The sequence below is a fragment of the Pituophis catenifer genome, unplaced genomic scaffold (genome assembly GCF_029215685.1).
Source record: "Pituophis catenifer annectens isolate HBS135680 unplaced genomic scaffold, rPitCat1.0.hap2 SCAF_1, whole genome shotgun sequence".
Taxonomy (NCBI): Eukaryota; Metazoa; Chordata; class Lepidosauria; order Squamata; family Colubridae; genus Pituophis; species Pituophis catenifer.
The window spans coordinates 221,993,702-222,020,977 of record NW_027256881.1 but is presented as its reverse complement, the minus strand read 5'-3'; the positions used below and the strand labels follow the sequence as shown (position 1 = coordinate 222,020,977).

At 36.6% G+C, this 27,276-nt stretch overlaps 1 protein-coding gene across 4 annotated transcripts in view; it reads right to left on the bottom strand.

The window, feature by feature from the left end:
* Nucleotides 1-26,889, bottom strand: part of OSBPL11 (oxysterol binding protein like 11) — a 59,802-nt gene extending 32,913 nt beyond the window's left edge. For 2 of the 4 annotated variants that reach the window (XM_070949117.1, XM_070949310.1), the window contains exons 1-4: nucleotides 26,004-26,889; nucleotides 6,619-6,687; nucleotides 1,887-2,062; nucleotides 258-358 (exon numbers count right to left, since the gene is read on the bottom strand). In XM_070949117.1, the coding sequence (XP_070805218.1) occupies nucleotides 258-358; nucleotides 1,887-2,062; nucleotides 6,619-6,687; nucleotides 26,004-26,203 (546 nt within the window). In that variant the 5' untranslated portion in view covers nucleotides 26,204-26,889. The remainder of the gene's footprint in view (nucleotides 1-257; nucleotides 359-1,886; nucleotides 2,063-6,618; nucleotides 6,688-26,003) is intronic. The other 2 variants (XM_070949167.1, XM_070949230.1) reach the window with 2 other exon arrangements.
* Nucleotides 26,890-27,276: the final 387 nt, after the last annotated feature.

Sequence of the window (27,276 nt, the reverse complement as noted above, 5' to 3'; positions counted from 1 at the left end):
GGAATCTTCTGCTTCAAATTGTTTTGTTAAATTGTATCATTTTTTAAAGGAAAGAGGAACCTATAAATCAGCTACAAGAAGTTTGACCCCCTAATCTGTAGAACTGTTTTTCAAATTAAATTAAAGCTAATTGATCTTGACTTTGTTGTTGTTCTCTATCAGGTTTTCTTTTCTTTGGTAAATGTAAGTATGATCTGTTGGTCTATTGGTCCACATGATTTGTAGGCATTATACATTCTTATTGTTGCATGACTTACAGTGTTTGTTACAGACAATACCTTTCCAATTGCTTCAGTGTGGTGTTGTGTGCATATCTGAAGCCTGCTGACCCAATGCTGTCTTTCTTTGGCATCCGTAGCTGAATAAAAAGCAAAAGGAGAAGAATTTTCACAATACAGTTTCAATTCCAGTTATACTGAAAGAGTCTAGCTTCCTGAAAATGGACAAATGAAGTTCCCCACCATCATCATAGCAGAATGGCAGGCTATTTCCACCTCTCCTAAAAACTTTTTTCCAGAAGAATGTGAAAAACTCCTAAACTAAACAGCAAACAGATTATGCTGGAGATTGCCAGAGGAAAAAACGTGATGAAAACCACTGAATAAATCTACTTTTTGCTAGCAGCAACATTCAAGCATAAAATTTTGCTCAAGGGAAACTAAACTGGAAAAATTTAATGACAGACTCAACCTCAATGGCTACAACTGCAAAAGATACAGCAAAGTATTTGACAAAACACAAGTAAAATAACAACAATAAGAGCTAATAACAAAAAGCATACTCTGTCTTTAACATTGCATTCATTTTCAGATGACAGAACAAAAAATAATGCACCTAACAAAAACAAATGTGTACACTAAACTTTATCATAATTTTACACAAGCTGGTCAGTGTTTATAAAGATCTGGGTGCAGATATCTTCAAACTATTTCGAACCAACCACTGCGTTGTTTTACATATAAAACCTATAAAAACCTGCACTCTTTAAGTTTCTCAGAAGTCTCTCTTGCTGAATTATGAATTAGTTCAATGAAATAAATACCTGGATTTTATTTTCCAGGACATGCTTGCTTCTCTCTCTGTATCAACAAATACCCTGCCTGAATTCAGACAGAATGAAAGCAAAGGCCAGTACAGTTAGTCTTCGACTTACAACAGTTCATTTAGTGACCATTCAAAGTTACAACAGCACTGAAAAACTTAAGACCCTTTTTCATAATTATGACCTTTGCTGCATTTCCATGATCATGTGATCGAAATTCAAATGCTTGGCAAGTGGTTAATATTTATGACCTTTGCTGTGTCCCAGGATCAGTGGTGGGTTCCTCCCGGTTCGGCCGAGTGACGATGCGGTGACGATATGACATCACCAAACCGGTTCTCTTTGTCTGGGAGCTGGGCCCTCCCACCCGCCCCCACGTTATTCTTACCTTTTATTTCTTCTTTTTTAGCTAAGCTGATAGGTGCAGCAGACTGGATTGCCGCACCTCAGCTGGGCAGATTCCTATTGCGCTTGCATGGCGATCACGCACAAAGCGTGTGCACGAAGAGAACCAGTAGTGAACCCGGTTGGAACCCACCACTGCCCAGGATCATGTGATTCCCTTTTGCGACCTTCTGACAAGCGAAGTCAATGGGAACGCCAGATTCACTTAACAAACCAGGTTACTAACTTATCAACTGCAATGATTCACTTAACAACTGTGGCAAGAAATATCGTCAAATGGGGAAAAACTCATTTAACAAATGTCTCGCTTAACAACAGAAATTTTGGGCTCAATTGTGGTCCTAAATCGAGAACTACCTACATAGACCACAAACCAAAGAAGTAGGATTGCATCCTAGTGAACAAAAAGCAATGGAACTATTTTTTAAAAAACCCATACCTCTCAGTTTATACTGTTCTCCGCTGGCAGCATTCACTGTAAAAGTATGAGAATCTTCATCACTAGGCGATATTACAGCTCCAGCCAGCTGCAAGGTACCTCTAGGTTTCTGGTTTCTGGACTGTTCATTCACAAAATACTCTAGGAGGCCAGCTTCATTGTTTAAGACAAAATACCTGTAAAATGGTGAGAGAAAAACAAATTCAAAAATCCCCTCACTTTTTCAAACTTCCAAATTTGAGTCCTTTTCAGTTAATATGCCCACATATAGATCTCAATCCAGGAGGCCGCAATCTTCTCCTACTAGTGACTATCTGCACAGACAGCTTTTGAAAAGCCCTGAATGCTTTGATGTGAGCTGGAAGCTGAATAGTGAAAGGCTGCAGTCCTTTGGAAGACTTTGAGGTTGAGCCCATGTTGTCCAGCTGTTCTGTGACATTACCGCACAATTCAGAGAGAGGAAAGCTGCTTGCTGTTTGTCCAGTGTATGGGCAATACCATTGCAAAAATTATAACCTAAACCAGTGTTTTTTGAACTTGTCAATTTTAAGATGGGTGGACTTCAACTCCCATAATTCCCCAGACAGCATGGGAAATGGGGAATTCTGCATGTTGAAGTCCACACATCTTAAAGTTGACAAATTCAAAAAACACTGAGCTGATCTAAACAGAAATCATATACAGCCTGGATCTTGACTTAATTCCTTCTTGGAGGAACCTACCTCGCTCTGAATTTTTTTTTTTTTTTTTAAAGAAAGAGAGTGGATATATGGAATATATTTTATAGAGAAAAGACATTAATTTTTAACCATCTCTCAGCCATTTGTGCCCAATGATGTTTTTGCCAGAATATGGGGAAATAATCTGTGGAAGGTGGCATTGGGTACTGTACAGGGAGAGGACCAAATGAGAAAAAGCTGCCTTCTGCCATTCTTTCATCTTCCACTGGAGGATGGAAAAATGTGGACTCAGCCTTTGGGATTAAGCAGGTGAGCTTTCTGTTTTCTGCAATGTTTGCATAATGCCCCTGGAAAAACAACAGGGAAGCAAATGATGAAGCACTACATCAAAACTAACCAAATATATTGTAAGACAAAACTCTCAAAAATGAAGACAAGGATGAAAATACTTGGAATATATAAAAAAAATTAAAATGGCCTGTAAGGAAAAAGAGGCCTGGGTTCAGTTTTGAAGCTTTTATTATCACTGAGGCCTCTGCTAAAAGAATTCAAAAATCCAAAAGTGTGGTATGGCTTGCCATTCAGACTCATCAGCCGCAATGTTCCTGGGTACACGGCCAGCTGAAGCTGGGAAATTTTAGTAGAGGAGCCTTATACTTTGGTACAAGCAAGAAAGCCTTCCTAACACATACAGGAAAAATTCATACATGTATTTATCAAATCTGTATGTTGCCTGACTCCCAAAGGCTGTGTACATGTTCAGAGACTTTTCATCTTTTCATTTCTTAAATGGGATTTTGCACATTCTCAGAGATTTTTATCCTTAGATTGAAAAACTCTTGATATAAACAGAAGAAGGTGGAATTACAGAGATCATAAGGAATCAGGAGGCATGGCTACTAATGTATCCCTATTTCTTAGCTGAGGTCTTTAAATAACAAAGAAGCAATGAAGACACCAATAACTAGCAATAGCAATAGCACTTAAGACTTATATACCGCTAGTACATCATATTTAAAAATCAATATTTAACTTTATACTTTTTCCCCCCTCAGTAGTTATAATACCTACAACATAATCATTTTTAACCATGAGTAGAACAACTACAAAGCCAAAAGAAAAGGTTAATCTTCCATTCTTGCTTTCTTTTTATATTTTTTCCAATCTTTCTGCATCCCTCCTACTTCTATTTTGAGGAGGTTTTTCATTTTAATTTGAGGTTGATATAACTGCAAAAATTGTCCCCTTTTTAAAAAAGTTTCCTCTGATTTAGAGCCCCCAAATCGCCTCTTCATGCTTATATAAATCAGTTCATTCCTTCGTCTGTAAAACCAAAGTTTGTCAAGAGTTTGTGAAGAAAAGTTCAATTGTTTCTTTTCTATTAAATGTATAGATGCCACTGACAAGTCTCCTTCATCTTCTGAAACTTCGAAAGTCTGGTCATTTACTACTTTTTTCCAAACCAAGTCATAATTTTGAAGGATTCTATCAATTTTTCCGAAAAGAGCAGAGAGTAAGCTCGAAAATTCTTGAGAAAATTCTTCCACCCTCTCTGCTGCAATATCTCCTAAGTTGTCATCATGCTCCGTAGTTGTTTTGATTTCCTCAGTCATTTCTGTTGTTATCCCTTTAAGAATTGCTATTTGGTTACTTATAGCTGCAGTATGATTATTCATGGCTTCTTTTATAAATTCTGTAAGTTCTGCATCAAAATCCTTACAACTCTGTAAATCAGACAACTGTTTCGTTTCTGACACCTCCAAATAGCATCCAGCACTTTCAAGATCTCCTTTCTTAGAAGCCATTTTATTTTAAAGAAATTTTCTTTCTTCCCACAACCATAAAATCATAAAGTCAGAGCCATCCTTTTGAGCAGCATTTTTTGTTATGAGATTTCAAAATAAGAAACCAAGAATGGAAGATTATTATTTTTTTTTTTTTTGGCTTTGCAGTTGTTCTATTCATGGTTTAAATTGATTATGTTTTAGGTGTTATAACTACTGAGGGGGAAAAAGTATAAAGTTGAATATTGATTTTTAAATATGATGTATTAATGGTTGATTAATCTTTTTTGGTTTTCTAGTTAATGTACTAATGGTTAATTATAAAAATGTAGAAATTTAATTAGTGAATATCTAAGGTTTATTTTTTGTTATGAGATTTCAAAATATCTGAACTTTGAGAAAAGTAGGAGGGGGAAAAATGTTTTTAGGTTTGAATGTTTAAGATTTGTTAATGGTTTTAAAATTCTTAGAGTTATTGGATTACATGTTACTTTGTGTTTATATAAAGGGAGGTTGATGAAATTGTAAAAGGGGAGTTAAGGGGTCTTGGGAGTTATTAAATCTTGCAGTTAGCTAGTTTATTTTAGCGAATGTTTGGTGAAATCTATGCCCTGTTTTTGTTCTGGGAAGTCGGGGGTCGGGGGTGGTGAGGAGGGGTTGAAGATTGAGTTTACCAAATTGATTTTTTTTTCTTTTTTTCTGATGATAGTATGAATGATTGTTTATATTGTATACTTGTTTGATCAGAAAATAAAAACTTTTTTATTAAAAAAGACTTATATACCGCTTTACAGCCCTCTCTAAGCAGTTTGCAGAGTCAGCATATTTGGGTCCTCATTTTACCCACTTCGGAAGAATGGAAGGCTGAGTCAACCTTGAGCCTGGTGAGATTTTAACTGCCAAATTGCAGGCAGCCAGCAGTCAGCAGAAGTAGCCTGCAGTACTGCACTCTAACCACAGCGCCACCACAGCTCATAAGTAGAAGTAACATTCCAAACTTTCCCCTAATTTGAGCTAACTTGCAATCGCTGTTTGAAAGAAATCCCTATTTTAGTAACAGCGAGTCATACAACATGGCAGATGTATTGGGCAATTTTGACTAGGCAAATGATTCTGTGCTTATTATTGTTATGATAATGGTACAATATTTTTTAGCTTCAGTGGACCAATAAGAGGACTGACAACGTCCAAATAAAACCTATGCTAAGGAAACATGTTTGTGTTATTTATGAAGATTCCATTTTATTACAATGGTAGCGCCTCTAAGATCAAGATAGTTACTACTCCTTGGATACCAAAGATGCAATGGTTTGATATGGGCATAGTTTAATCACTGCAGAACCAATTGTAAATGAGCCTCTGTAGCTCAACAAGACTATGCAAGTCCTTGAGATTTTGCTCCTAGACCGAAGAATCAATTTACATTGCAAATATCAGGAACAGGTGGAATATGGATCCCTAATGTACAACAAACCGAACTCAAAGCATGCCCGGGGGGGGCGGGGGTGTTAAATAGACTGAAGGAAAAACATGAATGGTTTTTTTTTTCTTGTTTAAGACCATGCTTCAGAGAGTATTTCAAAGAGAATAAGCATTCCCAGGATAATGTCATATCATAGCAATTTTTATTACAGAAGGAAAGACAGGAGGAAGGTAAGCGAGAGCAAAAATGTAGCTTCCCCAGAGCCTTTGCAAACTTTGAAAAACTCAAGTGTTCAGATCTTATTTTCAAATTCACACAAATATTCACTAGAAAAAAAAGACAATTGTAACTGTGTCTGCAAATTCCTACACACAGTCCTACATATTAGGAATTAAACTACAGAACAAAACCATGAAACTTGTTTCTGAATAGACATGCGGCAGATAAAATTTTATTGTAATTATACTTTCAGAAATCTCAAAATATGAGCTGCAATCTTTTAAAATCTTGTAAATATTATGACTAATCAAAAGTCAATATTGCATTCAAAATCATTTCTGTTGCTTATAATAGCAACTGTGTTATGCCCTCCGTGTTCAGATATATTTCATAGCTGTATTTTTCTTTGCATTATCTTGAAGGGTAAAATACACGAAGCCCTCTGGTTCAATTAAAAATTACCATTCAGGGAATCGAATACATGCACTAAAACAAAAGATTATTGCTAAAGCAATTCTTCATTCACATATTATTTTCTAAAACAATCAGAATATTACTAACAATTTCTGCCTTATGAATAAAGCTATTCCATCTGAAATAGTGATGTTTTGGAAAATCGAACTTACCGGTACTGCCATCCTGTTACAAGATTTGTATATTTCATTAAATAGCCAGAAATGTTTTCCATGTGATCACTGTGGCAAATATAAGAACAGAGTTCATCAGCTATAGGCAAATAACAACAATTAAAATACCTCACATACATGCTGCGTAATTTCATATTTGATAGAGTAATAGAAGAGACTTCGTAACTCAGCACAAATCTCAAACGACTTTTAAAACAGAAATTCCTGCAAGCTCTTGCTCCTTGTTTGTCTTTGCAGAATTGATTTAGAACTGAGATGCTTTAAATCATCTACCAATCTGAAAACTGGGACCCACGTTACTGATGCATAAACTACTGGAATCAGTAACAAATTATTGGACACCTCTTGTTTATAAAGCTTCAATATTAAAGATTAAATTACTAAATACCCTTCAGCTTTCCAACCTTAAGGAAAGGTTTTTGGGCTCTTTAACTATTATTCATTATGAAAATGGAAGTTGATTAAGGTTAAAAGAATATCTTTAAAATTGAACTATACAAATAAATCAGTGGCCACTATTAATTAAGGGAAAGTACATTTAAAATTTTGAAATGATACACAATTCTTGGACTCCTGAGTATCTATCATAAATCATCAACATAATTAAAGACTTTTATTTTGCTTTGTGTGCCACATCTAGCTTTTCTTGGTGTACTGATCTGTTTTTTAATATGAAAAAACCCTTAGTTTTAAAGCAACATTTAATGCAAAAAAAAAAAATAATTCCAGTTTTCAATCACCTTTATTTCCAAAAACACCTTTTCCCTCATATTCCATTTCCAACATCCATAGAAAATAAAAATGGTGTTTCTCTTTGTGGTATGCACTTAAATAGAAGTTAAGCAGAACTACAGGAAAATATACTAGGAAAAAATATACTAAGCAATACAAAGGGAGGACATTTGTCCAACAGTGCTTTATACGGTAACTGTTACACTTCCCCTTTAAAGCCATTTTATAAATGTGCAAATTCTCCCTACCAAACAAATTTCCAAATGCAACCAGCAGCCAAAACGAGTAACTAAAATAGGTGCCAATAACTGGCACTTATTATGTTACATAGTTTGGGTAATGAAATATCTGCAAGAAAACAATCCAGCTCAGAGAACACCAAGGACCCTTCACTAAAGTATGTACATCACAGAGCAGACCTACTCCATGTTATGTATGTCCTCCTATACAACATCTTTGCAGTTTCATAGGAATTATATTAATGTCTCCCTCAAACAAAGTTTGTCCCCTTCTGGGTAGCAATAGAGAAGTGGTTTGCCATTCGAGTTCAAAGCCAGTTAGATGCTGCCATCTAGTGGAGTAGCAATTATTAACAATCATGAGGTGCCGACAAGTGGAAAGAAAGAAAGATAGGTGTCCTTGAAAAATGTTCACACACAACCACACACACTTCAAAATACACAAAATTAATTTCTGCCCAGGAGACCACAAAGAACAAATATTCCTGCATCACATTCAAGAAGCTTTATAGGCAGCAGAGCATTCCTCTAGGAAATTGAAGACATGACTATTTTCTTAAATTCCACAACTCGGGGAACGCGGGGCCTTACATAAAGAAGGGATTTCAAAGAATTAAAGCCAATCTCAGAAACATCTAAGCCCCTTATTAATTCATAACAGATTAGCACCCCTAGTAGAGCTACACCTGAAGGAAATTTTAGAAATCAGAAGCTACAAATGAGTCTTGCAAATCTGAATTATCATTATTTCCTGATCTATGTAAAGTACCTTAAATGGTCAGAGAAACTATTCCAGCCAAGAGATTTAATCACATCGCCACATCTAGATATCAACAGCAAATTATATAAAATTGTTTTAAAGTTTAATAAATAGCTATGAATGGAGATACCGTATTTTACTAGGCTTTTCAACAAAATAAATCAATACAATTGGAAACTGCCTCCTAAACAAGCAACTGCAATAATTACATGAAAATGCCTGCTAAATGTCAATTTAACCTATTTTTCATTCAGAAGTCTATGTCACAGACCTGTCTCTCAGAATAATGTACAATGTACTTGAATAACTAAAAGGCATGAAAGGATTCAGAAATATGACTCATTTTAAGTTACTTAATAATGAAGAAATATATCAAAACTTTCTTGAATAACCCAAATGATAATATCCAGATACCTAGGAATGTCCTCCCAGGAGGCAGCAGGAGCCACTTTGTCACAATTTCTGAAAGCATATCTGAAAGTATATATTTATTTTTGATATCTTCTCTCCACAGACAATATCTTTGTATGTAATAATACCTTTGAATTCACAGATTGATTGCTGATTGTGCACCTATTCTAAGGAGTTATTTCAGAATAATTCATGTAGAAAGTGAGAAATTTATGAATGGTGAAGAAGACCAAATTAATTGCCTATGCTCAGTAGAATGAAAGTATATCATAAATCTGGAAGCAGGGGATAACGTATTTGGGGCAGAAAACTGTGGAGGAATTAGGAAGGAGGACCTACTCTGATTTTTTGTTCTCCGTAGAATAATCCTGAGATGAAACCGAGTCTTGCCTGCTACAGAATAATTTAATGTCAGTAGTGTAAACAATTTTAAGAAATTACCGTATGCTTTTAAAACTTTTGTGGTCATGAAACAAGCTGCTTGGCTGAAATCTGAATTTTGGTTCAAAAATTATTTCTTCTATCAAAGCTCATTTGTACTGACATTAGGGCTGCAAAACTGTAAAAATGATACTGCATTTGCTAATGTACACAGTTAATCCCATTTAAACACATAAATGGCTTTCATAATCAGCTATGCAGGACTTTCACTTAATTAAAATCCTACACAGAATCCTCCACAGAAGACAAAGAGCCTCTTCTACAGACTCAAATGTGATTAAATTCAAATCCTGATTAAAATACTGTAGAATTAGTTTCAGAGGCTAATTATTTATTTATATGTACGTCCACCATAAGCATCCTGACTCTGGGTGGCTTACAATATCCAAAATAACCAAAAACAAACACTGCAACTTAAATGAAAGCACCCTTAATTGGCAAGTAATTGGCAAGCAGGAACATGCAAATGTTAAGTCTCCTCTGGACAGGATTCCCATCATCCCAGCCCTGGTACCAAAGGAAACCTCCAGGCTGTTAATGTTTTAGTAACGCCAACAGATTTGGGTCCATAAATTGACGGGGGGGGGAATCGTTCCAGAGAGCAGGCCCTACCACAAAGAGAGCCAATCACTCTCTTTGAATTTCAATTATTTCTGTAGAATGCAAAGAATTCTTATTTCATGGGAATCAAATTATTCAGTATTTTATAATACATTTTATACACAATTATATTTGTTCACTGAATGCTTGCATATTTTAAAAAATGCTTAATTCCTTTGATGTCTCCTGTACTATATGAGCCATTGGGGGGGGGGGGGGCAGAGCTGAAATTAAATTTTCCAAAAAATACCATCTTAAAAACAACTCCCAAATAATTACAGAAGTATTTCAACCAATAAATCATCAGAACTGAAATCTAATGAAACTAGAGGAGGGAGCACCTCATTGATTGGCAGCTTTCTTGTTGATGTCACAATGCATCCTACTAACCAACTATAAGCTAATTTCAGAGAAGTAGCACAGAAAAATTAGCAGAACTGGAAAGAAGAAAGCAAGCAGAGAGCATTCAACCATGTCTGCCTCAACACAAAATAATCAGGTGAGTATTCTTAAAGTGGAAGAAACAAAGAGCCTTCATATAGTAATATTGTGGCACAGGCTGTCGAGAACTTGTGTCTATCTAAAGTCTTAAACTATTCATCATAAAAGTTGGATCATACGTAAGATCACTATTATAGTTCTTATTTTTCAGTTTATCAGCTGACCTACTTGCAAATAGGAAGCTGATCTAAAGGTTGTAAAGATCAAAAAAACAAAATGTTATGCAGTGTATAAATAGAATAGCATTTTATTCCTTAATCTAGGGATGTCCTTCAAATATTCTGAGTTAGAATGCTTATCATTCCTTGGCACTGTCAATTTTGCTTTGGCTGACAGGAGTTGTAGATCCAACAGCCAGCCTTGCCCAGTCTTATCCTGAAAAGGAATGCAGCAGAGATAACCTTGGTGAAGGAATGTGTAAGCCTGCCTTGGTTCTGATATAAAATGGGGCACCTAGAAACTCTGACAAGCTTTCAAGATTCTTGTTATAACCTGCAATAATAACGTAGCAGTTGATTCCTGGAATCCTTGCAGTTCTGAGTCTTGTCTACCTTAAAAAGGTAACATCTATTTGGAAAGCCTCTCTAAGTTTTTCTCTGCCTGATCTTACACCAATCAGAATCAAACTGGGGTTATTTTTGATTTCCCCCCCCCCCACCCCTATGCTTTCCACTTTCCTAAGACTGAATTACCATTTCTTGGCCCTTAATAGCTCATCCATTCCTTTATCAAAGTCATCTCTACATTCCTTTACATTCCTATACCAACTTCTGCTGACCAAATAAATCAGAAATACTATGATGCTATATTAATGATTTGGAAAATGAAATACCTCCAAAATTAATCATGGAAACAAATAAAGATATTCAATAATTTGCACAGATGAGATCCAATAGGAGCTTTTCTAAATCAACATTGGAACACAGCACGGTACACAGAGTAAATGGTACAAATAAAAAAAGCAGACGTGGAGGAAGCCTAGCTATTTTTAAAAGCATAAAAGAAAGCAAGCTACCGCAAATTTTATATACCAATCACCTTGCTCATCAGAAGATCAAAAGCTCTCAATTTAATGGATTCTTTGGCAAAACTTCAAAAGTTCAATCTGCATCAGTCCAATTATTAATACTTGCACAATCCTATGCACTGGGTAAGAACATAACAATGCGTACACTGTGCCCTGCAGGATTTGACCCCCTGGCTCATCTAGTCTAACACATTTCACAGTGGCCAACCAACTGCAGAAGGAAGCCTCCGAGTATCCCAGCAAATGGATTCAAAAGCAGTCATATTCCCATCATGATTTCCATGACTTGGTCAAACCAGTTTCTGAAGCTAGACAAAAGCTTTTTGAAAGTAATCATCTAATGGTAACAAATTCCAAATCTGAATGATAAATTATCAAAAAAAATGGGTTAGCCTTTGGTTCTAATATTTTGGAAAAAGGAGAAATAGCTTCTCTTTGTTCATTTTATCCACTACATGCCTGATTTTGTACACTTGAATCCTACCTCCTTTCATTCTCTTTCTTTTTAGACTAAACATCCCAATTGTCATAAGCATTCCTCATGGGAAGCTGCACGATCCTCTTTGCTCTCCTCCGAGCCTTGTCCAATTCCACTATATCTTTTTTGAGCTGCGTTGACCAGGACAGCACACAATATTCCAGATGTGGCCACATAATTGATTTATATAAGGGCATTACAATAATGGCATCTCTATTTCCAGTACAATTTCTTATTAAGCCTAACATACCATTGGCCTTTTTTTTTTTTTTACAGTGGATGCACACTTTATTGGCACCTTTATCGAACTGTTTACCATTACTCCAACATCTCTTTCCTCATCAGTCGCTGCTTGCTCTGATCCCATTAACTTGTATGAGTAGTTAGGCTATTTGGGATCTACATGCATCACTTTGCATTTGCTCATCGAGAACAACTTCTGCCATTTTGACCCGTACTCCCCCCTAATATGCAAAGGTCTCTCCAAAGCTCTTCTCAGTCCCTGTTTTGTTTTTACCGCTTTGAACAATTGAATGTCATCAATAAGCTTGGTTATTCTACTAGTCATCTCCAATTCCAGATCATTTATCAATGTTAAAAAACACTTGCCCTGTGACAGAACCCCCTGCTAGTTAGATCCCTACATTGTGAAAAAACGTCCATTTAGCAATAGCACTTAGACTTACATATCGCTTCATGGTGCTTCCCAGCCCCCTCTAAGCGGTTTACAGAGTCATTCCCCCAACAATCTGGGTCCTCATTTTACTCACCTCTGAAGGATGGAAGGCTGAGTCAACCATGAGCGGGTGAGAATCAAACTGCCAAACTGCAGGCAGCCAGCAGTCAGCAGAAGTAGCCTGCAGTACTGCATTCTAACCACTGGGCCACCACAGCTCATCTACAGATAGTCCTCAATTTACAACCATTTCTTTAGTGACCGTTCGAAGTTATAACAGCACTGAGAAAAGTGACTTATGACTATTTTTCACACTTACAATCATTGCAGCATCCCTGTGATCACAGGATCAAAATTTGGACACTTGGCAACTGGCATGTATTTATGATAGTTGCAGTGTCCAAGGGGTCACGTGATTACCTGTTGCAACCTTCTGACCAGCAAAGTCGATGGGGAAGCTAAATTCACTTTAGAACCGTGTTACTAATTTAACAACTGCAGTGATTCCCTTAACAACTGTGCCAAGAAAGGTGGCAAAATGGTGCAAACACACTTAACAACCATCTCCCTTAGCAACAGAAATGTTGGGCTCAATTGTGATTGTAAGTCGAGGACTACCTGTATACCTATTCATTGTTTGCTATGCTTCAGCCAATTGCTTACTCAAAGAGGATCTACTTTTTATTCCATGGCTGTTAACTGAAAAGTATTTGATGAGGTATTTTATCATAGGCTTTAAAAAAACAAAACAAATGTGTTTACTGACTTGCCATTATCCACATGTTTATTAATATAGTTTGTAACCAGGTGCCCACTGATTTTCTCAAATCCACCAGGTTTCAGTTACATCCATAATATCTCTACTATTTTCTTAGACCAAGCATGCCAATTCACCTCTTCTGGCCTATATTAATGAAATTTAGGGTTAAAAATATTTATATGCCATCTCCTGAAAAGCACACACCTAGTTATGTTCAATTGATCACATATATGATTCACAACATTAAAACACACACACACACGACACCTTCTTATGAAGGTTTCAATTTTCGTATTCCTTTAAGGAAGAGTCTATTCCATCTTTCTATTTATTTCTTTGAGACCAAAGAAAACATGCACAGGAGGAAAATAATCTCGCCAGGTTTGGATTTACTGTTTGTGATTCCAAAGGAAGACATTTTGTCATAGTCATAGATAATTGCATAATATAAATTCTACAACAATTTTAAAAAAAGGTGTGCATTCCACTTTATGGAATACCATTAGAAAATGAAATGAAAATAAAATAGTATCGTAATGTTACAGCATAAAAAAGCCTATGGCACAGACCTATTTCACCATGTCTGATTCTGAAAATCTGACCTGATCTGGCAAAAATCTGATCTGGCAAAAGAAAAGGGGGGGGCACCCAAAATCCTTCTGTATAAGAATGTAAAGCTCTTTTCAAAAATATGATTTTAAAGCCTTTCTCTCAAAATCAAAAGTCATATTAAAAAGTAGGAAAAAATAACATGGAGATACAGAATAAGTACCTAAAGGTTTTTCCATTATTTGCAATACTGGCCAAAATAATAATGATTCATTTAAAACAAATAAATATTTTTCAACATTTCACCATACATGTATAACATGGAATTCATAGTTTGGGGCTAAAACCTTTTACAGGTCCTTAGATTAATTCATGGAGAGTAGCTTTATTAACAGTTCCCACAATAGATATATTCATACCTCATTTTGACCCTGAGCTACAAATATTCTCCTTTACTGATATTCAAATCTAGTATTAACTCGTACTTTATGTTCATTCTGATTTATTGCATTAGACATGAAATTGCTGGCTTGTCCTCCATTCTATATTTTCTTCCACTTCTGCTCACTCCCTCCTCATGCTCCGATCACCCTTAGTTTTTCAACTAAACTGTAGTACAAATACAAGCTCACCGAAATAATTTCCTGCTTATCCCAAACATACCATGTGTAGACTCAGTATATGGCCTTTTTCTGGCTATGCTTGGAAGATCACACACCAAGGGAAATTGAGCCCCTTCTCTTTCAAGCAGATGCCATTAGGACCCAGGATAGCATGATTTCTTAACCCTTCCTTTCTTACTATGAACAAGGAGGAAAAAAGGAAATGCTTCTTCACAAACTTTTTATGCCCCCGCTGGTGATACAATGCTCAGTTAACATACTTAAGGAATACACTTTTGACTGTGATTATGTTTCACCCAGATCTATTGTATTGTCAATTCCTTTCTTCCTATTATTGAGAGTGATCCATACTTTTTTTGAATGGGACTATTGTCCATTTTTCACAATATCAGAATGGACTGTACCTGCATACAACATTTGCCTTTATTCCGTGAAGGAACAATTTAGATGCCTTTAAAGCAGATTTGACAGTTTCCCAGAAAATCTCCAGAAAATGCTAGAGGAGAACAATGCAAACCAAAGCTATTGTTACAGGACATTCAATGTACTTCCTTGGGATCAAAGAGATGAGCTTCAACTGTTTAATCATGCGCCCCTACAGAGATTTGCCTTCCTTCAGCTTCATTATCTATTGCAGCCTAAGTTTACAGCTTTGCGAATAGTGAGCAATGCTTGTCAGGATGCATAGAGCAAAGCAATCCAGCAATTATATTTAAATAAATGTTAGCAATTAAGCAAGATAAAACTATGTGTTAAACTATGGAATTAAGTTATAATAATGAGAGCCAGTCTGGATGGTTTTTAAAAGGGCCCAGGCTAGTTATTTCAGATCAATGAATTCCAATACTGATGGTTGTTTATTGCTACTGAATTATAGGCAGCAAATGTACAGCTTGCTATAAAAAAACAATTGAGAGCTTCCCAAATGAATTCAGTTGGTCCCTGCATGATACAATGGGATGGGCTAGATTAATTGGGATCTTATTCCACTATAACATAAAGCTGAATTATTTTAAGTATATAAAATTATAAAATGATCAAAATCTCTCATGTAATTCTTGACACTCTTCCCTGGATACTGTAGAGAAAGTTACATAAGAACCCTGAAATCTTCTCTGTGTTCTAACAATCAATCTAACATATAAACATTATTTAATATCCATATTCCACAGAAATTGTCCATGCAATGCCAAGTCATACATAAAATAAGCCATAGTTTCTCACTCAAAAAATACATCCTAGATTCTTTCATAAAATAGGTTTGGACATGAAATAAGTCACAGAAAAGCAAACCAGAATAAGCTTTAGCACAATTTACAAATATGACCTATAGCTCAAATAAAAGTATCAGAAGACTGAACATGTCATATCTATGGAATTCCATGAAGTAACTTGTTAGTGCAGAGTTGGCACATGAAATTCTGATTCTTTTTTCCCCCAGTCTTTATTTATTTCCAAAATTATTCAGCTCAGTTCATTTTATGCTGCTCTGTGAATGCAAATGACTTCATTTTTAAACTATCAACAATATCACAGGCAACCCTATGAAGACTCAAATTAAAGGGAATCCATTCACCTCAATTCTCTATCAAGAAAAATCAGATTTGCAGTTACACCTCTCATACAACTGATTTTCTAATTTAAGTTTTAGAATACTTTGAGAAATACATTCATCAATACTGCAACTTTTAAAAAGTACTTTGTTTGTTAAAATATTCTATATAATTTCAATATGCTGAATCAGTCCAAAGGTTATCTAGTCCATAAATAGTAGCCACCCTTTCCAGGTGGCGTGCATGTTTTTTTTCTGAGAAACCCCAAAAACAACTGGATTCAAAACTACAATTCAACTAGTTTTTTCCAGCAATTTTTATTTATAGGCATCCTATCTCTGAACCACGAGGTAATGAGTAACTCTATTATCACTAATACTCATTAATAACTTTATCCTCCATGACAGAAAAAAATGGATAACACATTACACTTCTCAAACCTATCTAAGGTACGCTATTAAATTCTGCTTATGTTTGGTTACACAAAAATAACCCAAGCAAATAAGAAGATAACAGAGAATATCTTCCATCTTTAGATAACCTAGAGGTTGAATTACTAAATATCTAAGCATCTTCGCTCAGAAATGTAAGTTTAAGTGTTATACAACCTGAAGATCACATTCTATGGATAGTTATTTATTTCCGTAGAGTCAAGAAACTGAAAAATTGATAATGCCTCATTAGTAGGATCTGCTGGCATCACCACTGCAGCTGCCTCTGAGAGCTGTAGAGCTACGTATGTCAAGCCTTCAGTTAAATAGAAGTGTTTGATACATATGGAGTTCTTTTTTTTCCTTTTCCATCCAAACTTTTGCTCAAAATGAGGATATGCCTAATTGTTTGGAGCCAAGACATTGCTTTATTCTTTACTTTTTATTTCATCCCAAAGAGCGTTTGTTAAATAATGCAACATAGCTGAACACAAGTCTGACTACGTGGCTCAGTGGCTAAGACACTGAGCTTGTCAATCACAAAGGTCGGCAGTTCGGCAGTTTGAATCCCTAGTACAAGTCTCCTGCGTGAGCAGGGAGTTGGACTAGATGACCTCCAAGGTCCCTTCCAACTCTGTTACAGTTACTGAAGTCAGTTATATGTAAGGATTCAAAATGCATTTCAATACTGGATTTTAGTTAGATGGTAGCTAACTAAGGAAACAACTATGCAGATTACTATATGTTTAATCTTTTATAAGCATGATTTTGGTCGGGAAATCATACTAACCTCTCTTATCATCTCTGATTAAATAAAAGAACTACCTAGCAATTAAGATGCTGGGCTGTCAACTGGAAAGCTGAAAGTTTGAAAGTCAAGTATGTGTGATGGGGTAAACTCCGTTCTTGCTCTAGCTCCTGCCCACCTAGCAGTTTAAAAGCAGGCAAATGCAAGCAGATTATTTGTACCACTTCAGTGGGAAGGTAACAGCGTTCCGTGAGCCTGTATGTTCAATCATGCTGGCCAGATGACCACGGAAAGGACAACCCTAGTCCCCCTAGGCTAGAAACAGAGATGAGCATCAGCCCCTAAAGACAAACACAACTGGACAGGGGAATCCTTCACCTTAACTTTTTACTGTAACCTACTCTCAAAATTTTCTTCCAATGTACAACTTCAAAAACAACTGCCCTTTTCAGATGCAATAAGATTTCTGTTTGCTGTTTTGGAGATGGCCATGCCGATGCTAAAATAAACCTACACTAAAATGGTAAATTTATGTACAATTGTCATTTCTGCCCTTAGGGACATTTTAAAAATGAGCACTCTGTTATAGACCAGGAAACTATACAAATAATGAGGTGATTTGGTTTGTTCTTCCATTTCTAAGCAATGTGTGTTAGGGAAGGAGAAGTGAATAGGGAGAGAGACAGAAATGAGAACCTGCACACTGGACTATTTGGTATTCAGAGCTAACGCTTATTATATAAGTGACTTACAAGGTGAGAAAAAGTAGAAAAGGTGTTTTGCATAAGATAGAAAAGAAATAGATAAAAAGTATGTTTTCTCCTCATGTACTCTGAACTTCAGAAGCCTTTGCATACTATGAAGATCTATTCTTTTCTTTATGCCTCCGAACAAAAAGAATGCATGAGCCCAATAATTTTTATAGGCATGTTTGCAAAGCTAATATGATCCAGCCATAAATCAATATGGACTCCACACGATTCTTCCCTGTGACATATTTCCTGCTATGTTTCATATCTCCAAGGTTAACATCAATCTTTCAATAACAAGTCATTTGTAAATGAGAAATATACAAAGACACAAAGCAATCTCTTTGGAAGATTTTAATGACTCACAATATTACCTCTAATATGCACTGCCAGCATTTCACATAATTTCAGATAGCAGTGGCAAAGGACATTTCAAAGTGCCAGATGGGGAATGAAATCATATGAAGATGCCTTATGTTGAGTCAAACTACTGTCCAGTTAGTTTAACCTCACTTGAAAAACTGTTTTGGGGTGTACGGCTCATTGACTCACAGGACACCTCCCAAATGTTTCATGATATCACTGTCTAGTTCAAAGCTTCTTTCAAACTACTGATGAGGAAACAGTGATTTTACTGTCAAGAACAAGACATTTTCTTCACACCTGAATCAATATTTTATCTTTGTATGGAGAAAGGACTTTTTTATTTGCAGTCACAGAAACAAAACAATATGCCCACGGAATTAAAAAAACCCTGAACTTCCTCTACATTTTAGAGCATTCTATTCTTTTTCCTGCATGGAGAATTGGGCTGCCTTTTACAAAGCTACATACAGACAATATGGTGATGGAAAAAAACAAATGAACAAACCTGAGTCTCTTCTCCATGATCACTACAGGTAGTCCTTGACATACTCCAATTCATTTAGTGACCGTTTGAAATTACAACGGACTGAAAAAAGTGACTTATAACTATTATTCACATTTACGGCCATTAGAGCATCCCTACCTGTACAGGACTACCTGTGTGCAGAGGAGAAATTCTACTTAGGTTAAATGGGAAGCTCCTCTAAGTCAGAAGTTTCCCTATTCTACTTATTAACTAAAGTGACTGTTCAAAGGTATTCCTACTTGACCCAAATATGCAAGAGATTGAAGCTGGGGCCTTCTATGTAGAAAATCTATGTTGTATCATTGACATACTGCCATTTCCCAAAGGTCAATTCCTGTATACAGGTAGTCCTCGATTTACAAAAGTTCATTTAGTGACCGTTCAAAATTACAATGGCATTGAAAAACGTGACATGACTAGTTTTCAGTTATGACCTCTACATCTTTGTGGTCACATGATCAAAATTCAGATGCTTGCCAACTGGCTCATATTTATGATGCTTGCAGTGTCCTGGGATAATGTGATCATCTTTTGAGACCTTCTGACAAGCAAAATCAATGGGTAAACCAGACTCACTTAACAACCATGTTAACAATTGTTAAAAATTGCAGTGATTCTCATAACAGCAGTGCAAAAAAAGTCATAAAATGGGGCAAAACTCACTTAACATAAATTTTGGACTCAATTGTGGTCATTAAATTGAGGACTACATGTACTATGCATTCCTCTAAAGAGAAGAAACTGAGCATTTTAAGTTGTAGAACTTACTTTGTTTTGTTTTTCTTTTCAGTCACAAGTTAAAACATCTATTTAAGAACTTCACCTGTTCAAGAACCTTTGTCAAGGTCAGTTTGCAGTATATGACCAATTAAGTCCAAATATGATGATTCTTAAAAATAATCTAAGATACAGGAATAACAATTCTTTCTGCTCATCAGAAATAGTAGCAAAAAAACCAAGCCATGTAACTATAAGCATCACAGGAGCAAAAGCTAGAAATCTGCATTACAGTATTTTGTTTTTAAGAACCATTTTATGCATTCTTTTAAAGCAAATGTATGTCTAGTTGAACCTACTGCAGAGAAGGAATTTACAGATTCACAGGCTGTATGCTGGCAAGCTGTTCATGTAGAGATGGAAGGCTGTATTTTTATGTATGGTTGCCTGCAGTAAACAGATAGTGTCTTCTAGTATCTGCAGTCTACCAAATTCTGCAGACAGCATTTTAAGCAGTTGCCAATGAAAAAACTGTAACAATTTAGCTGATATTGCTGTAACTTTTTCTTTACTTCTTTGGACACCATCTTTTCCCACGCCTGAGCTAATGTTAGGAACATTTAAAAACTGATATATTTTTTGAAATAGATAAAGTATGTTTATCCATATAAGTACGTTTCTAGACGTTGCTATGGTTTTAAGAGCAACAAGGGAATGTCTGCCTACTAAAATGAAAAAATGTATTGTATATAGAGATAGTCAACTAACTGTCATTGACTTCTGCCATGCCTTCAATTGATACTAAGTTGTTGATTTTAGGAAGCAAATTCAGTTACAAAATATCATTGTTACATTCCTGGAAGTCTTGACACAGCTTATGCTTGTGATAAGGAAGCTTTTGGGTTCAGTGGGTAAAAATTCAGAAAATGCCTAACTTGACACTGCTGCTCCCCCCCCCATGTACACCCCTGAACAAAGAGAAACAATTCCATCCCCCCCCCCCCCACACACACACACACACGAGGGTCCAAAGGCTGCCACCTTTTTCTCACACAGCCTCTAAACTCACAAGATAATGGGGCTGTTTTCAAGAATAATTGTCACTGGATATTGGGGAATACTCCCATCTGACCCACAATGTTATGACCTGCCACCTACGATAAATATAACATAGATTTGCTATTACTAGCACAGCCTGATATGATGCAGATATTGTGTCAAGCCATGGTTTGTTTAATTATAGTTTATGAGATAAAACAACTCTTTCCATCCTGTAGTCTGAACATTACTGATGTTCCTCCATGTGGCTACTTGCTGTGTCTATGGTGTAAAAAACAAGACCAATTTTTTAAAAAAATTATGCTCACATGAGACTCATAAACAAGGTTAGTTTCTTTACTAACTGAGAAAGTTGGAATATTCATAAAACTTTGGAAGATAAAACTCATCCAAAATCTTACAGGTTTTCTGGTAATAACATTGAAATATAGTAAGATTTTGGCCATTGCAGGTAAATTTTGAGTTCTACCATTTGTGTTGAATCACAAACAACATGGTGCATAGAAATGCTATACTGTCAACCTGGATTATATATTGTAATCCTTAGCATTTTTTATGACAATGAACTAATCTATCCCAAAGGGAAATAATTCACAACTGTTGGAACCTGACAACAAAAAAAGATGAAACCAGCATTCTTTATTAAGCCTTACTGAAACATGCATTGTCAAATAGTCGGAAATTAATTCATCGATCCAGCAGCTTCATACACAACATAACTGTCAAATTTGCAAAATGAATTTGGATTTATTGTTTACAAGAACATAGTCTAATCCTTCTGGTTTAATTCTTTTCACCATCAAATAAAGCTAAATTGTTCAGGAACGATAAACTCTCATTATGATCAACACAATATCCTGATTTGTCATTCTTGTAACAAACTCAGGAATTAGAAATCCATTTCAAACAATGGTTTCAGATTCTGGTTTATCTGGGGAGTAATAAAGTAGGAATTCCGCTTCTGAAACAAAAGAGTTTCCCCCTCACACTCAATTTCTGATGAGTTTAGTCATATCCACTGACAACTAGGGGCAACTATATAGAATGCATCTATAGTCCTCCTGAAAAGTGTTAAGCAGAGTTGTAACATCATACAATCTTTTTAAATTCAAAGATGGGCTTTTATTTAAAATTAAAGTTAGAGTAAGCTTCTCTTTCAACATTCTCTGATTCAATGTCATGCAATTTCAGGTAAATGCCGAGATACTTCATATCAAAAGCATATTAAATTATAGATTCAAGTTAATATAACTGTATTATGGTCCCTTATAGTTATTTTCGCAGTATGTATGTTCAAATGTCTGAAAGCGACAGAACAGTTATTGTAACTACATTATTGTAATTTCTATTTGCATTCAAGTTAGAAAAAACAATCAAATATCTATTTTTGAATTTTTTTCCCCCTCTAGCTTTGTTTTTCACATGGGATATTTGCTCAAAATGTAAATCAAAGGCAAGTGCTGATGGCTATTTTAGGAACTGCGTTGGGTGTCAGACTTTAGATTTTCTAATCTCATGTCTAGAGCATTCAAGTGTAACAACAGTTTTTTTTTTCTTTAACAGCACCTATTGCTGATAAATTTGACAGGCTGCTTAAACTGACTTTCAATTACCAGACAAGTTAAACATGAATCATACTGTATTTTTTTGACACAGCACTGAAAACATCATTTCATTTTTGACTTGGGGCATATTGTGACAAATAATATTGCACAAGCAACTATTTCTTTATAGTTTTCATTTATTATAAGTAAAACATTTGTGTTTTTTCAGAAATGTACTGTATGTATTCTGTTTTACATTCCTCTAGATCCATTTTGTACACTAATTGATTCACTATTCTGAGATTTAAAAAAACAAAAACAAACCATGGGATATTCTTTTATTTTTATAAAACTCCCGAATAGCTCACATGCTATAAGAAATTCAATAAAATAGTTTAACATGAGTAATTATTGGCTCATAATAAATCCTCTGAGATTTAAGTCTCATTGGAAAATTAACTATTTTCTCATAGCCATTGTTAACCAGACAGAAGAAATCCAAGTCTCTTCTCCATGGGGAAGTCTACCATAGACAAGTAGTATAGTATAGTAGTATTGTCAAGGAGGGGTAATTTCCTCTGCAGAATTTTTCTGAAATTAGTCAATTTTCATTATTTCCGATCAATGAAGCTATGAATTATTGCAGTTTATTTGTATTGTTTTAATTGATGTTGACTGAATTGAGAAGTTTAATTTTGATTGTATCTATTAATCTATGTATACTGGTAATTACTTGTATTATGTTGCAAACCATTTTAGGCAGAAATGGATTACTAAGAATCAAGAGGAACTTGACAGCATATAATCAAGCAACAAGCTGTAGAAAGGCCAAATTAGAATATAACCAATATCCCAGCATTTTTTCCTATTCATCTCCTAAGAATACTCTTTCACCACTATTTTAAACAACAAATCTAACCAAAAAAATCCCAGAGGGAATAATGTATTCTCTGAAAAGGTAGACATGCCTTAATATTTAACTTGTTCCTTTTTATTCAGAATTAAATTTTGCTAGATTTGTAGGACCAAGCAAATGTGGATATGACTGTAATCTTTAACAACTGTAACCTTACAATTTAGAAATTAATTGAACAGGTATTTTTGAAATTACAACTAACATGCATACAGCATTGATTTAAAAGCCAGGCAAACCTAGCAGCTAATCTAATCTAATCTAGATTGTTTAACCATTTTAATTTTACTTAACTTCTGATAAAATTATAATTCATAATGGAATAGATTGGTTCATATAGGTGTCCATAAATGTTAAATGATCAACTTTTCAATTACACCTTCTCTATACTCATCTTTTTTGTCTAAAATGCACTCTCTACTAAAGTAAGGAGATTAACCTTGTTGACAATTTAAAAGGCTTTAAAACATACTTTAACAGCGTTTTAATTGTTGATGGCTTCATTTTCATGTTTTAATTGCTACTTTAATACTATATAAAAATATTTTATGTGTTTTAAAGTATCTGCTTTGTTTCATTATAAAACATGAGATTTATATTATGTACAGCTACATTAGTCAATAGTCTAACAGTTAGAAATAAATAAAAAGGCACGCATTGACAAGAGTTCCTTTCTTCTCTTCAAGGAAAAGGGCATCATATATTAATATTTAGAAGGAAGGAAAATGATTATTTAACATAAATCTCAAATTTTTAAAACAAGTTAATTAGTAGCTGAAAATATTTTATTGGCAGAATTTTTAATGTGTTCATATTTTAAATGCCCACATTATAGGAAAACAATCAAATTACAAATGCTTGTTTAAATCATTTTGGCTTAAGTTTAATAGAAATGGCTAAATTTTAAGCTGGGTAAAATTTGAGAAATAGTAAATAAATTGATACTCAAAAGAGCTGTGAGATTACAGAATACTGAAGAATATACAGTTGTGAATGCAGCATGTAAAACTTGCATTTTATATTGGCATATCTATAGCATTCAAAATAGAAAAAATATATTATACTCTTATTTTCTTTGTACTATACAAGGAACCAAATAATATTCTTTTCCACAACAACAACTTTATGAGCTGTGTTCGGTCCAGAGAAAGTGAGTAGACCAGGTCACCCAGCTGATTTTCATTCCTAAGGAAGAACAATTCCTCATTCTGTTTTTAATCCATTACACAAAAATATATTTGTATTTTACCATATTATATGAAAAATATAAATAATGCAAATTGAAAATGAGCTTTGGCTGAAAGCAGGCACACTGACCTACTTCAAAAATTCCAATGCCAGATTTGGTGACTCACAAACATATACTCAAGAAGTAGTTCCAGTTCTATCACACCTCCCTGATTAGCTGCCCTGAATAATGACCAAGAAAAATTAATTTGGTTCTGGTTCACACAATATGTAAATTTAGCAATCGTTCTATTATCTAAAGGAAATTGTGATTTAGCATAAAATATATATACAGCTTATAGGTTTACAAACTGCTATTTCATTTATATTTCATTAACACACCTAAGCATATAACATCTATGACTCTTACAATGAAAAGGCAAAGGACCATCCCATATTGGCGTCTGTCGAATATATAGTAATTAAATGCCCCATACTGCGATTACAAATATATTAAACATATGACATGTATCATATTTCAACATATTTATACAAACGTTCTCTCTGAATAATGGCATTTCTGGAAAAAAAAACATTATATATAACAGCAAGAAGCGTTAACTGATTATAATGGATTCGTTTTACTTCCTGTAATAGTTCTGACATTTTAAATCAAACTCATTCTGAAAAATGGGAAGCACATCAAAGCCCTTTGTCCTACTGCTCTTTCTCTAGAGCTTCTCACTTACCTGTTTACCATTTGTGACTGGCTTTAATTATTTTATTTTTGAAACATACAGACCTACTAAGTAACTTTGAAAGTTAAATGAGCCTGTTTAATGGCAGTGATTAAAGCATCAGGCTAAAAACTGGGAGACCATGAGTTCTAGTCCAGTCTTAGGCACAAAGTCAGCTGAGTGACTATGAACTCGGTCACTTTCTCTCAGACCAAGGAATGAGGCAATGGCAACCCACTTCTGAAAAAGTTTGCCAAGAAAACTACAACAGTTGTCGAGGTCAGTCTCTGAAAATTGGACATGACTGAACTGGGGGTGGGAGGTGGGGAGAATTGAAGGGTTCAAAATACACTTCCCCTGTTGGGGGTTCAGAGAAAAGGATTTTGAAAATACAGCTCCCCATCTGGAAAAGCACAAAGTAATGAATTTAAAAGAATAATGGAGTCGAAAGGGACCTTGGAGGTCTTTCTGGTTCAAGCCCCTGCTCAAGCTAGAGACCCTCTCTACCATTTCAGACAAATTGTCCCAAAAGGTGCTTTTTCTTCTGAGCTGAAGAAGCTTCTCGAATCAGAAGCCAAACGTCTTCAAAGAAAAACCAGAAAGTCCAGTTCCCTCTCGAAAAAGCACCTTTGGGACAACCAGGACCCCCCGTATGACAGAGAATCTCCATAGAGGTCTCAGACAAATGGCTGTCCGGCCTTTTTGGTTTTGTTTTGTTTTTTGAAAGCCTCCACCCTCAACTTCTGAAGGCAAGCCATTCCACTGGCTTTATTGTTCTGTCAAGGAGCATATGACCTATAAATTATAAGATTTTGAAAGGAGCACAGCCTATAAATTATAAGATTTTGAAAGGAGCATGACCTATAAATTATAATGCAAGTAGGATTTTGAAGGGAGCAGGGGACAAAGCATGGCCACCATTTCTTATTAAAGGCGCCTGTGCTCACCCTCTCACACTCCCAGATTACAAAAGCAAGATCACAGCCAGCCAGCCAGCCGGATTGGGATTCCTAAACTGTTGTTCCCACCTGGCTCCAGCGAAAAGCACAGCCCTTACCTGTATTGCCACACTTTGCTGCCGGTTCCCCCTCGACTGCTGTTAAGCCCGCCGCCGCCGCCGATGCTGCTACTGCTGCTGCTGCTGCACTTGCTGGAGCAGTTTTGGGCCGGGAGGAAAGTCTCCAGCTTGCCTTCGCTCTCCGACACTTTCATCGCTGTAACCACCGTAGCTGCCGGCATGGGCTCCCCGCTTTGCATGGCAAAGGAAGAAACGAAGCCGCCAACCTCCGCCCACCGGAGGGGTGGGAGGAGGCAAGGCAGGGCTGCTGCACACTAGGGCCACAGCCGGGCAGGCCAAAAGGCGACAAAAATGGCATCAATTTGAAACAAAAGGAACACGAGCCTTCAGCAAGCAGCAGCAGCAGCCGCAGCCTGGAAGGAAACTTTTCCTCGAGGGAGAAAGTCGCCCCAGGAGGAGAAGAAGAAGAAGAAAAGCCAAAAACTGGTTTCTTTTTTTTCCCTTTCAATGGCGGGGAAAGGGAAGAGTTCGCTCAGGAGCAACGCCGGCGAGGAAGGCGGCCGGGGCGGAGGCTTAGCCCGAGCTCCCTGGGATGTGTAAACAAGTGTGGGGAGGCGAAGGGGAGAAAGAGAGAGAGAGCTGGGCAGGAGTCACAGGAGGAGGAGGAGGAGGAGGAGGGCGGTGGCGGCTCTTCTTCTTCTTCGCCCCTGCCAGGAGAAGGATGCTCCCGGCGCAAGGAGACCGAGAGGCGGCTCTCCACCCTAACCCAGAAGCGGCCGGTGGGTTGCTCTCGCCCTCGGGCAACAGCTCCGCCTTCGCCTCCTCCGCCCGGCAAAGGAAGCCCGCTCCTCACGCCCTCCCCCCCCCGTCAGATCCACCCAAGGAAGGAAGGAGAGAAAACGAGGGAGAGATACAGAGAGAGAAAGAGAGAGAGCCCGGCTCGGCCGAGCTGCCTCTCCCACCCTCCCGCTCCCCGAACCAGGGAAGCAAGCAAGCACCAGGCCTCCACCCCTTCCGGGTTATAGCCTTAAACCCCACCCCACACCGCCTGAGAAATAAGGAAGGTGGTGCCGGCGCCGCCATGTTCGCTAAGGGCAGAGTCCGCCACGCTCACCCCGCCCCCACCCCACCTCACGCTGCGCGAGCGAAGAAATAAGCGTCCCCCCCGTTTTGTTGCGCGTGCCAAAATGCAGCGCGTGGTTTTTCTTTTTTGTTTTAATGAAACGTAGGCGCGTATCGTAGGGCGGTGGAGGGACGTTTGGTGCGTATTTTTTGGGGGGATGGGGTGGAGGAAGGCTGTGAACGCGGCTCT